The sequence below is a fragment of the Sus scrofa genome, chromosome 9 (assembly GCF_054392235.1).
Source record: "Sus scrofa isolate SSC_HxYL_T2T_F1_AM1 chromosome 9, Sscrofa_HxYL_maternal_Yorkshire_Landrace_v2.0, whole genome shotgun sequence".
Lineage (NCBI taxonomy): Eukaryota > Metazoa > Chordata > Mammalia > Artiodactyla > Suidae > Sus > Sus scrofa.
In genome coordinates, this window is record NC_139391.1 from 88,756,631 (window position 1) to 88,770,715 (window position 14,085).

Here is a 14,085-nt window from a genome sequence, read left to right on the forward strand (position 1 = left end):
CCAAACCATTCTCTCCAGTGTTTGTTCATTCTACATTCACCTCTTGGCTGCACAGCGCTAATGCTAATATTAGTTGTTAATTTGAAGGGTTGTTGTAAGGGTTAAATGTGTTAATATAAATATCTTAGCTTATATAGTAAGTGGAATAGAGCTGTTGTTAGTGTTATCTTAGCACACATTATAGTTGAATCCCAAACATATAACCCTTGGATGCTGGGAAGACAAAGTACTTCCCATCTGATGGCAGCAAAGTGGCAAACGTGGTAGGATCCAGTGAAGGAAGTAACCCACCACGTTTATCTAATATGAGAGTTTTAATCAATTCAAAAAATAAGAGAGAAATACAGAGAGCATCAGAACAAAAATGTGAAAAGGTGCAATAAGCAGAATACTTGATAAGTTGATACAAGCTTCGTTTGTCCCAAAGTCCCTGAACTTAGTGGACTGGTGTCTTTCATCAGGAAGTATTTAGAAATCAGATTCTTTTCCGTCATGGAAACACACATATCTTAAGTATTGGAAAAAGACTCTTTGGAACAAAATGATGCTGAAGTGATTATTCCATTACTCTCGTTATTCTCAAAATGAAAGGCAAGGGACATTATTTTGAGTTGGGCCAAATGGCATATGATCTTATTAAAGTGTCATATACATTGAAGGCCTCTGATGAACTAGTAGAAATGACCAAAAGAGCAAAGAACTAAAATACAGAGCCATTGTTTCAGAATGTTGATACTTCCATTTGTATGAAATAAATATAGTGGTAGTGCCTGGGTTAGTTTTTTAAAACACTCTGTTCAAAGACATCCTAGTCTCCCCTACTAACTTCCATTAACCTCAAGTGCACAATTCTCTTTATTTATCATGCAAACTCACCAGGATTCAGAAAACAATGTGCACAAATGTACACACGTGTCTAAAATGGGGAGAGCTGTTGAGTCATCAGGAGGGATGAGGCAGTTACCATGACAGCACATACAATGCACAAGGCAAGTCTTTTATCTGGACTCTCTATGCTTTATGCTACCCATAGAAAGGGCAGGCTGGCTGGTATGAGCCACAAATGGCAGATAATGCTACATGGTTTATTATTTGTATTTTCCAATAGGTATCTGTCCTAATTAGATTGTTCTCTTCCTAGGGCATCCATATCCCCCTTTTCTCAAGCCCCCCACAACCAAATACTTTTTGTTGTGATGGGATGAGGCCTCCTCCTGCTTTGAAAGCTGATTGAAAAAGATCCCCTCCCCTCTATTACTCCAGTGAGGACAAGAGGCTTGATGGGTAGATGAATTATATTCACAGTTATTAAGTACAATGGAGAAAGCTGTTTGACATTAACATAACCAAAAAAAGCAGCAGAATGTATAAGAAGTCCTTTGATTTCTGTGAAAATCATATTAAGATGAATCAAGCTGTATTCTTAAACGTTAAGTACTTGTTATTATCTAGTTTATTATTCCACATGCAAACTGCGATTTTGTTAATGATATCTGCCGCTCATTATGTACACAGCATGTGCATGTCCACATTCGCAAAGAAAAAAAGCAAAAGAAAACCCAGCTGAGCTAAAACTTAGAAAACCCTAATCCCAGTAAAAACGGTGCCTTCCCTTTCCATGGCATTGCACTGACTTTGCTATGGAAAGCATATTGACTAGCCAATAAACTAATGCACTTTAACAGCATTAGTTTGCAAAGCAAGGGAAATGCTATTAGAGCTTTCCTACCACGTACCCATGCCATCACCATGCTGAGGACTGCATAAATGTGAATTTATGTGGTTAAATAGGTTCTTTGAATTCCTATAAAATGTAAACCATTTAAATAAATTTGATTGGTATTTACTTAATTAACGTACAATTTGCTAAACTTGGTTTTAAAGAGAAACTAAAATCAGTAATATTAACTCTCCCCCAAGAAATTACATGTGGCCAAAGTGAAAGTTTCCAATCACCTGTATTTTAATATACATTTGAATCATTTGTAACTTTGATATAGAACTATTTAATGAGAGGGTTTTTTTTAATGTTCTTGTACTTATTATTAGATACTATTTCTTTAAACAATTTGTTTAAAAACTATCATTATCATTTTCTTAACTTCATCTTCTTTTTTTTTTTGTATTTTCTAGGGCCACACCCGTGGCATATGGAAGTTCCCAGGCAAGGTGTCTAACTGGAGCTGTAGCCGCCCGCCCACGCCAGAGCCACAGCAACTCAGGATCCAGCTGCATCTGCAACCAACACCACAGCTCAAGACAACGCTAGATCCTTAACCCAGTGAGCGAGGGCAGGGATCAAACCTGCAACCTCATCGTTGATAGTTGGATTCGTTAACCACTGAGCCACGACGGAACTCCCTCATCTTCTTTTAAAATGAATATTTTAGCTATTTCCACATAAGGAAAATCATAGATCATAAAAAAAACAAAATTCTGACTTTTTATGGCATGGCTTATGACCTTGGAACTATCATTACCAACTGATATATGTCATTACATATATCAGACCACCATTCAAATTAATTCCCAGGAGAAAAATAAAAGCAAAGCTATTGCTAAGAGCTTCAGAAAATCACATATACCTTTTCTTGTTCGGAGTTCTAAGGCTTCCAATTAGAAATAGCAATTTAGAGTAATCAAAAGATAAAATCAAATGCTAATAACATCATAGGATTCAAAAAAAAAGATGAAAAAGAAAGGGGCCTTCTAGAATTTAGCTAGCCATTAAATCATTCATATACCTACTGGATTAAGTTCAGTGACATCCCATTCAAGGTACTCTGCCACATGCATCATCTGACTGATGATATTTTCTAGTTCCTGTGGGAGAAGGGGAAGTAGGGGAGGGGGAGGGAGAGAGGAAGGAGAAGGATGAATACAAGGTCTTATTAAGTCCTTCAACTTTGACTGACAGGAATTGATTTGTTCAGTATGTAGCTCAAAAACCAAAGGAGTGATATGATTAATTTTGTATAAAAAGTAAACATATACCTCATTTTAAAGGTCTAACTATCCATTAAAGAAGAGCCTAAATTGAAATTCCTTTAGTACTTTGTCTAGAAATCTTTACCAGGAGAGGGCACAACTATACAAAGAAAGAGTTCAAGAGCCCTTGCTGTACAGTGGGAAAATAAAAACAAACAAACAAACAAACAAACAAAAAACAAAAAAACAAAAAAAGAGTTCCTTCCAGGTGAAGATTTTAAACAAAATTTTTGTTTGCATAGCAGCATCGGATGAAAGTAGGAGCATGCATAGTTTTACACTATGTGATTTTTAAGTCACTGAGTATCCTGACCTGTGGCTTGGGAACAGGTGTGCAAGGATGGAAGGGAATGTCTGAGAGAAAATGAGAGGTTTATTTTTACTCTGATACACTGAGAAGGTGTATTGATTGTTTTAGCCATTTATTGGTATAATTTACTCCACTAGAGGAGTGTTCAGGGTCAGGTTTGGAGGCTAAATGCATGTAGTTGATTTTATGAGAGGATAGAGTTTTAGTTTGAATTTTCACATTATTCTGCTCATTGTCAATTCTTTGAAGAACTGTTAGTTAATATGCATGGCTTGGCTAAATAACACACTATGTTCATATTTATTTAATGTTTTAATTCTTTTATAGCTTCAGAACAGATTGAACATACTTTATAAATGCTAATAACTTTAAGGGTAGTTAGCCAATAAAACAATTTAAAGGGGTGTTTCATAATATGATATTTTAAAATATAAGTAATAAGAATACAACTTGAAGTTACATTAATACAATTTATTCTACTCAAATCTCTGATCTAATATATGTGGTTAATAGTCATAGAATGAAGAAGAAAATATGGTAAAAGAGGTTCTTTCCTGGTTGGGGGAGTGGGTGGGTCACGGATCCCTCTGAGAAACTGATGAAAGCTACACTCCTTCTCTCCAACATGCATATATGTCATCATGAAAATATTATTTATATAACACAGGCTGCTCCAGAAACAAAGACAAATATAAATGTGTTTATTTATTACAGATAAGAAAAATTTTAAATACAAATCCCTTGGAATTAGAGGCTAGAATGTGTGTGTGTGTGTGTAACCAATCTTCCAGCTACTTTATCATTGCTTATATACCTTATCTTTGCTTATACAACTTAGCAATTTAAGAAGGTAAAGTCTCTGGATATGTTTTGAGAAACAGAAAGTACATGTGGTGGACTAAATCACAAGTGTAGGCATGTGATATTGGATGACTCAGGTTCCTCAAAAATGGATTTTCTAATAGCACCTAGTTCACAGAGTTGTTACAAAGATTAAATGTGCTCTCATATAAAACACATTTATCTTATCAGGAACCAAGTGATCAATAAGCATTAATTACTATTATTAGACGTAGTGGTCATTTTTCAGAGTATTAATTTCCCTTTGTTTTGTCTCCAATATATGAACAGCTAAACTTTCAACTTTTGAAGACAAATGATATCAAAAGGTACAATTTCAACCTGATATGGAAGGAAATATAATGGAGCAGTAAGTTGTGTGGGAAAAAAAACATAGGAATTGAATCCAGAGCTTTAATTACAAAACAAAAGACTAATTTAATCATAAACAAATTTATTTCCTTAGCTCATCATTTAATATTGGGAAACCAGTTATAAATATTGCTAGTTATCTACTATATATTAACTAAAAAATGGCCAGAGACCAAACAAAGCATTTGACTGAATTTGCAAGTCAGCTGCCAACCCGTGGCTAAAAGCCCAGTAAAGAAACATTCTTCTAATTTAATTAAAAATAAAATTAAATAAATTAAATCTGCATTAAAGATATAATTTGCATTAGTATAGTCAGAAGTGCTACAATAAGTATATTGAAATATGTAGAAGAAATCTAAACTCCTAGCCATGAAATGCCACCAGAAAATGAGTGCATGTATCATGTAGCTTATTATTCCTAATTGGAAAACTGAACATTCCTAGGCACTTAAAAATAATAGCATTTGAAAAATTAGAGAGACTTTAACATAAGAAATTCCACAATCACGGCATTAATTCAGACTGGTGGTCATTCCCTAAGTAGGAATGATATGTTTTTATCTCTCTCTGGAGAAGCTAATGTACCATTATCTTACTCAGTGTCACATTAATATGTCTCCAGCTTCATTGCTTCGCTTGTAAAAGTCTGTTTGAGTTCTGCCATAGCGACGTACATCAGATGAGAGAAACTCATTATTAGAAATAATGTTGACTTTAATCAATATTAAATATATCAAAACATTTGTTTTATAATGTACCCATGTACTTCAAATTTTTCACAATCTGATACTCTTTTGCTACTATTAATATATCTCCCTCATAGAACAGGAAATGATGCAATATGCAAAAGTTAAATAGAAAACCTCTTTGGGTAAAACCTGAGATGGATGTACTTATGAAGCCCTGCTTTGAGAACTAAGGGTCTAATGACTCCTCTTAAAACTGTCAATTTTTTGTATATATTACAAAAAAAAATTTAATTATTACTTCTAGAGAGATGGTATTTTTATTCTGTTGATTTTTATAATTAAAACTATAGATAGCATGCAAATTGCACTGAAAATCAGACAAGACATTTTAAAAAGGGAATTTGGCCAAAGCAATTTTAAATATAACTATTTCAATAGCACCTCTGTCTACAGATACTTTTTAAAAGTGGGCAAATGATAAAGTGACTGAATCAACTTTGTAATTCTTTTAAATCTGCTTGTAGTCTCAATATCTTCCTAAGTGTCAAATCCCATTTTTATATACATACAAATATGTACATATACACACACACATATATATATTTTCTTTCTAGATCAATGGTCTCATTTTTCTCTTATGTTTAATTCAGACAAGGCTGAAATCTTTTCTTATCTTTCTGTGTATAAGAAGTCACTTTTTGTACAAGTATTCAATAGAACAATTGTAAAACCAACAGTTTCCTCAGATCACTTGCTTTCAAAAAGTCAGATGATAAAAATGCTGTGTGAGTGCATGGAAATTATATTGTGTCTTCCATGGTAATAGCTATAAATTTATTCATTGCATTTTTCAAAACAAACTACTTTGAAATTTTCACAGAAAATTTGAAGAGAAGTATTACCGAACTGTCCAGGAAGCCATTTCCATCCGTGTCATAGAGGCGAAACATAACTAGAAATAAAAGAGGTGTTGAAAAGATTATAGGCGAGCAAGATCAATCCTAGAAAAAGGCATATTCTTTAATATTTATTTTCTGCTGAAAGCAAATACTATTAAATCACTCCCCTACTCAAAGCAATTAGTTAGGATCATTTTTCAAGCTAAAGGGGATTTAAACATAAAAAAAATTACTGGATATCGGATATAAATTTTATCAACTTTTGTTAGCTAGAAAACACTAAAAAGTACTATTGTTTGCTTAAATTTATACTGCAAGATGACTGATGGAAATTCAAAAATAATAGAAGTTCAGACATTTAGAGTCTCAATATTAAAGGACAGAGAGAATAGGAAAAAAATATCTGTTTTAGATATCCAGAATTTAATTATAATTTGGAATATGCCATCCACTATTATGTGAGCTTAGCCAAACACTGCTTTATCTTAAGATGAGAATAATCACCCTGCCATAAGACACATATTCGTTGTGAAAGTTAAGTGAGCTGCTACATGCAATTGTGTGTCAAGAGCTATAGGTCACTACCAAATATAAGCCATTGTTTTGATTGATCCTTAAGCACTATGGGAAAGGAAAATTAACGAAAAATAAGGGAATTTTTCTAATAGAGGATGCAAAGACATAACATGTGTAATCATCATGGGTATAATGGTGTATTTGTTTAAATCTGAGATTAAGTTCATAGGGTAACGACTCTTTCGTTGAACTAATCAAGTAAGGAAAGACACTGTTGGTTCTGTGGTGAGGGAGTTCAGAAAAGCAAGAGGACAGAGGTCCACAACTGGTCTGAGGAGTCCCTGTACAACACACATACCACCAGGGAACACAGGAGGCTGCAGGTGCCATGTGACAGAAACAGAAAAGAATGAGACAGCTGTGAAAATAGAGGAGTGGAAATGAGGTTTTGTGTTGGGTTTGTATAATTTCCTGAATAATTTTGATGTCTTAATTTTAATATTAAATTGCAAATAAGAGGCATAATTATGCAATGACCTTAATCTGTAACACATTATTTTTATATTTAAAAATAATATTCATATTTCATAAATTCTTAGATGTAATTTATAAGATGCAAAACTAGTCTGCATATAACTTAAAAGAAAAAAAAATGCTACCAAGCTAGCCATCATGTTCTATTTATTATAAAGTGGAAAGAGACTTTACAGATATTAAAATGTAAGGAGAAAATGTATACCTATTTAATTAAAGGATATGAGGTTGGGCTGGCTAAAAGACTTTAATGTAATTATTTGCAAACTATGATAATTGTTCTCTTTCATATACTCAATAAATGAAAATAAAATTCAGAAAGCAAAAAAAAAAAAACTTCCACAATGTGGATATTAAGCATTTAAAGATTTTATAGTATAGCATAAAATAGTAAAAATATCTGTATAAATAGCAAGAATTCACACATCACTCAGAACTAGGAACAAGACAAGGACTTCCAAAAGCCCAATTACATTTTAGAGCGAAGGACACTTTTAACTCTGTTAATCCTTATTGGAGGAAATGACTGCTAAACTATTTCACACAGCTCAGATATAATGGAAGCCATATGCCTATTGATAAATTTTGTTGGAAGCTTGAGCTCAAAGATATACCTACAAGTGGGGTATGTGGGGGTGGGGGGGACTACCTGTCATTCGTTTGGGGAAGCATCTGAAATGTCTACGTTCTGAAAGCCATACTTTATCACAGATGAAGGGTCAGATACCTTCTCTTTATTAGCCTGACTTGAAAATAGACTTTGCACATGATCCAGCCTCCACCAATCAGAAGCACAAGCCCAGATGATCAATCAGATGCTAGTGACCCAATAAAAAAGGGGCTTCACAGAATCCATGGTGATGGGAGGCACAGTAGCAGCAGCGATTGGAGAGACAGCTTCTGGCGCCCTGTGTATGTCAGGGGTACTGGCACTGAAAGGTGCTCTATCTGCATACAGAGAGCCAGTGATGGCCTTTTCCCCCCCAGTCTAATTTAGCTACTTATTTGGTGATCATTCGTAGACATGTAGCCTCAAATCTGGTTCTCTGCTTGTCCTAATGATTCTCTGTGTTCCTCAATGCCATTTAAAAACAATAATAAACTGCTCTATTTGATAAAAGATCTTCAATTAAAAACTAACCTGTTTCTCTGTTTCCACCAGTGATACTATTCAGTAAACACTGGTTTTAAAGATAAACTTACTACTGGGAATTCCCATTCTGGTGCAACAGACCCAGCTAGTATCCAAGAAGACACAGGTTCGATCCCTGGTCTCACTCAGTGGGTTAAGGATCTGGCACTGCCCTGAGCTATGCTGTATGTCACAGATGTGGCTCAAATCCCACATTGCTGTGGCTGCAGTATAGGTCAGCAGCTACAGCTCTGATTCAACCCCTAGTCTGGGAACTTCTGTGTGCTGCAGGTGTGGCCCTAAAAAGAAAAAAAAAAAAAGATAAACTTATTATTACTGAAATATTACACTTACAGAGAGAGAGGTTTAACATTCAACAAATTATCAAAATGAACAGATCAATGTAACCAATAATCCAAATCAAGGAACAGAATACTGCCAATGCAACAGAACATTTCTCATGCTTCCCCATGATTATTTCCTCTACCCTACACAAAGATAACTGCTATTCTGACTTCTACATGCATTCTTTTGAACTTAGCATCATTTACTCATTATTCTTTCTCATCTTCACCTGTACTGTAATTAGCATTAATTCATTCCTTTTCTGCATATTATTCCAATGCATAAAATATCACATTTATTCATTCTAAACTTGGAAGATATTCAAGTTTTCTTCAGTTTCCTTTTTTTGAGCTGCCAGTCCAGAGAGTTTTGGACATTCATTCACAGGATGTTCCAGATCCCCAGTGTTTTTAGTTCTACCCTGTCTGACTGCAATTCCAAGAGAGACCTTCAGTCAGAACTGTTATGTTTAGGATGATTTTTTCACAAGAGAAAACGAGAAAGTATAGATATCCAATTACCCAAATACTATTACTGGAAATCTTTGCTTGCTTTCCAGTGCCAAAACTTTGTCAAAATCAAGTATCCATGTAGGTTTGGGTCAGTTTTTGGATTCCTTATTGTGTTCCATTGACTTACCTATTAGTGCATCAATAGTACAATGCCATAATTATACTACACCTTTGAAAAATATCTTGAGATACCATCAAATGTATCCTGTAACTTTGTTCAACTTGAGAATCACCTGGGTTATATTTGGACTTTGCATTTATATGTAACATTTAGAAAAAATCTCCCCCCCAGCAAAAACAAACAAGAAAACTTGATTTCTACTGTGATTGCACTGCATTTATAGATATGTTTGGAAACAGTCTTTACAATGCTAAGTTGGCAAAAAAATACAATCTTTTTATTTAGATTTTCTTTAATTTTTCTCAATAAATTTTCAGAGTTTTCTGGTAGAGTTCTTTCAAATATTTGTTAAAGATTTATTCATAGGTATCTAATAATTCTAATGTATTATAAATGGTAATATTTCAACTTCATTTTAAATTATTTTTAGTGTTACATAGAAATATAAGTTATTTTACTTTTACTTTGTATCCAGAGACATTGTTAAAACATTTGTTTTTTTTTTTTTTTTTTGGCTGTGTCCACAGCATATGTAAGTTCTCAGGCCAGAGACTGAACTCAAGTTACTACAGTGACAATGATGGGTCCTTAACACACTGCACTAATTCAAATAATGTATCTGATTACTCAGGATTTTTTTAACTGCAAATAATCATGTTCAAATAATGTATCTGATAAGTTTGGATTTTTTTAACTGTAAATAATCATGTAGCCTAAGCCATGACTTTTAATTTCCTCTCTTCCTATATTGATAAATTCTCTATAATAATATATTTTATAATATATAATATACATACACTCATTTTATTGAAACCTACAACTTATCAAAACTAAAACAATAATAATAGATAAATCCTAATACCTTAGTATTAAAGAAACTGAACTCACAATTTAAAAAATTCTTTTTAAAAAGATATCTTCAAGCATGGATTTCTCTAATGGTGAATTCTACCAAATATTTAAGGAAGAAATAATGTCAATTGTCCAAAAACTTTTTAAGAAAATAAAAGTTTATTTTATGAGGACATGCTGAGACAGAGATATTTTAAGAAAATAAAGCCCCATGTATCCCTCTGACTACATATAATCAAAATAAAACATCGAATCTAAGTGGGGATTATTCTATAAATGCAAATCTGCTTTAAAATATAAACATTGGTTAACAATTCCCATATTAACCTCCATAAGGAAAAAAATGTTATTATGCAAATGGATACCCAAAAAAGCATTTAAAAATATAATACCCATTCATGATGAAAACTCTCACCAAAATAAGAAAAAAAATTTCCTCAACTAGATAAAGACCTTCTATTAAAATTTTCAATTAAAATCACACTTATAAGTAAAATATTGAATACTTTTTCCTTGAGATCAAGAACAACTCAAAAATGTTCTCCCCTATCATTTCTCCCTGACATTATACTGATTATTCTAGTCTTTGCCATAAGGCAAGAAGTAATATATAAAAGGCATGCATATAAGAAAATGATTATTAAAACTATCTTTAATATGTGTATGTATTTATAAAATCCTATATTTCCAAAATTTATATAATTTAGAAAATATATGTAAGAACTTACATAACATGTATATAAATATTAGAACTTATATAATTGATACATTATATGTATCATATTAAAACATACATCATATGTATTTTATCTTATGCTAGAATTTATATAAGTATTAGACCTATATGTGTCAGACCTTATGTAACTATAAGTATTAGACCTTACCTAACTAACATATTGCATATTATATAAGAAATTATATAACATTTATGTAAGTATTTAAACTTACATATGTATATATATTAAGTGATGTAATAGGCTATAAATTCAATTGCAGTTTTATATATGTGCAAAGAAGAACTGGAAAAAGAATGAAACATAAAATGTATCATTTAAAATAGCATCCAAACCCATAAATACATAAGATAAATTTATCAAGAGTTGGACAGGACCTCTGTGCAAAAATTATAAAAATTATAAAACTTCACTGAGAAAAATTATAGGAAACCTATATAAATGAAAAGATATATTGTGTCCATGAATTGAAAGATTCTATATCATTAAAATGTAAATTCTCCACATATTGTCCTATATAATGGATACAATCTCAATAGAAATATCAATAGCTTTGTTTTGAATATTAACATACTGATTCTAAAACTTACATAAAAATAAAAAGGACTGGAGTTCCCGTCATGGCACAGTAGAAACGAATCCGAGTAGTATCCATGAGGATGTGGGTTTGATCCCTGGCCTTACCCAAAGGGTTGGGGATCTGGCATTGCCCTGAGCTGTGGGATAGGTTGCAGATGCGGCTTGGATCCTGCGTTGATGTGGCTGTGGTGTAGGTTGGAAGCTGCAGTTCTGATTCGACCCCTAACCTGGGAAATTCCACATGCCGCAAGTGCAGCCCTATTAAGCAAAATAAATAGATAAATTAATTAATTAATAAGACTTAGAACACCCAAAACAACCTTGAAAATGGGGAACAAATCTGGAGGATTAACATGACCTGACTTCAAGAGTTGTTAAAAATCAAGGGAGTCAAGACAAGCAAAATACTGCTAAAGGCCACACAAATAGAAGGATGAGAAATAGAGAGTACAGATAAAGAGCCACACACAAGTATCAAACAATTCAATGAGATAAGAAAATTCTTTTCCAGAATGATGATGGGACAACTGGATGGATATTCACATTTAAACAAAGGTATCTTTATCCTTACTTCACACCAGGCATAAACACTAGGTCAAATTTAACGTTAATTTTTTTTGGCCACACCTAGGGAATGGTATGTGGATGTTCCCAGGCCAAGTACCCAAGCCCCACCATAGCCTCAAAACAAGCCACTGCAGCGACAACACCTGAACCTTTACCTGCTGCACCAAAAGAGAACTCTGAAATTTTAACTTTTCTTTTTTTTTTTTTTTTTGTCTTTTTGTCTTTGTTGTTGTTGTTGTTGTTGTTGCTATTTCTTGGGCCGCTTCCGCGGCATATGGAGGTTCCCAGGCTAGGGGTTGAATCGGAGCTGTAGCCACCGGCCTACGCCAGAGCCACAGCAACGCGGGATCCGAGCCGCATCTGCAACCTACACCACAGCTCACGGCAACGCCAGATCGTTAACCCACTGAGTAAGGGCAGGGACCGAACCCGCAACCTCATGGTTCCTAGTAGGATTCGTTAACCACTGCGCCACAACGGGAACTCCTTAACTTGTTTTGATACGAAACTTTAATGATAAAACTAAGCTATGACGCTCCTAGAAAAAGATCTAGGAAAACATCTTCACAACCTCAACATAAGCCAATATATATCATCAATGATTTTTAAAAATGGAGGTCAATTAAACTTCATCAAAGTTAAAATCTCTGATCATCAAAGAAAAAAAAACACTATTATGAAAATAAATAAGCTAGTACAGATTTGAAAAAATAAATTTAGAACACAAACATCTAACAGAGGACTTGTTTCTAGACTATATGAAGAAATCCTACAGCTCAGTAATAAAACAACGTTAAGAAAGAGGCAAAATATTGAGTGGGTGCTTCAAAAAAGGAAGATATACGAGTGGTCAATACTAACCAAGTACTCAACATCATCAATCATAATGAATGAAAATTTAAATCATGATGAGAAACCATCATATACCTGTTGGAAAGACTCTAGAATTCAAGACTTTTCCCCAAGACAGTTTACCAAGCTGCTTAATTTCTCAGCTTCTCAGTTGTCTAAGTATTTACAATTCAAAAACACTGGCAAAAGCCTGGCTCCCTGATCCCAGAAATTTGACCCACAAACCCAACTTGCCTTGATAATTTCCTGAAACTTACAGAGTTTTAAAAAAATATTGAGTTTAAATGTTCTAGTTGTAGTAAGCAGTAAAGTTAGAGTGAAAACACTTTACTGTTTTATAAAGTAGAAGCCCTAGTTATTTCATTTCATTTCATTTTGGCTGCAGGTACAGCATATGGAAGTTCCCAGGGTAGGGGTCAAATCACAACTACAGCTGCAGGCCTATACCACAGCCACAGCAATGCCAGATCCGAGCCGACTGGTATAGATCTGCAACCTATATCAAAGATCACAGCAATTCTGATCCTTAACCTGCTGAGTGGGCCAGGTATCAAACCTGCATCCTCATGGATAACAGCTGCATTCGCTTCCGCTGAGCCACAATAGGAATGCCCCTAGTTTATTTTAAATATTAAATTCCAAACACATTAAGAGGAGTTAATGGCTGTCTAGAAATGCTGTCTAATTCACCAAGGAATAAAGTTGGAGAACTTTCAGTTAATAATAATTGCAATAATAAAATTAGCATACATTTATTAAACACTAGCATTAGGTATTTTTGGCTATGCCCATGCCATGTAGTTCCCTGGCCAGGGATCAGACCTGTGCCACAGCAGTGACAACCCTGGATCCTTAACCTATTGAGCCACCAGGGAACTCCAAGCACTATGTATCTTATAGTCTAAATATCACCAAGTATAAATTAAAGATAAAATTTTCTTTGATCCTAGATGAGTGAGAGAAACTCCAAGACTTTAATTTTCACTGATAAGTCACTTTTTCTGATTAAAAATTGTAGTGGGGTCATGCAAAACATGAAATATTGAACATACATGTTTACCTTGACTTTCTATTGAAGTGCCTCTACAGTAAACAGTAGGGAATGAAAGAGTCACAAACCCACCAGTGCAAAGAAAAGATGAAAGAAGACAAGAATAACACAATTTTAGAAGCTGAACAATATACATTGATTGACCTAGAAACTTGAGAAATATCAACTTAAGCTGGTGGTGAAGAGGAG

General features: G+C 33.9%; 1 protein-coding gene across 13 annotated transcripts in view; it reads right to left on the bottom strand.

The window, feature by feature from the left end:
- The window catches only part of DGKB (diacylglycerol kinase beta), a 657,175-nt gene that overhangs the window by 518,385 nt on the left and 124,705 nt on the right, over nucleotides 1–14,085 (bottom strand). For all 13 annotated transcript variants that reach the window (XR_014815900.1, XR_014815899.1, XM_084977158.1 and 10 more), the window contains 2 exons: nucleotides 6,105–6,154; nucleotides 2,749–2,823 (listed from right to left, as the gene is read on the bottom strand). Coding sequence is in view for 11 of the 13 variants with exons in the window: in XM_084977158.1 (XP_084833284.1) it covers nucleotides 2,749–2,823; nucleotides 6,105–6,154 (125 nt within the window). In the remaining 2 variants the exon portion in view is untranslated. The remainder of the gene's footprint in view (nucleotides 1–2,748; nucleotides 2,824–6,104; nucleotides 6,155–14,085) is intronic.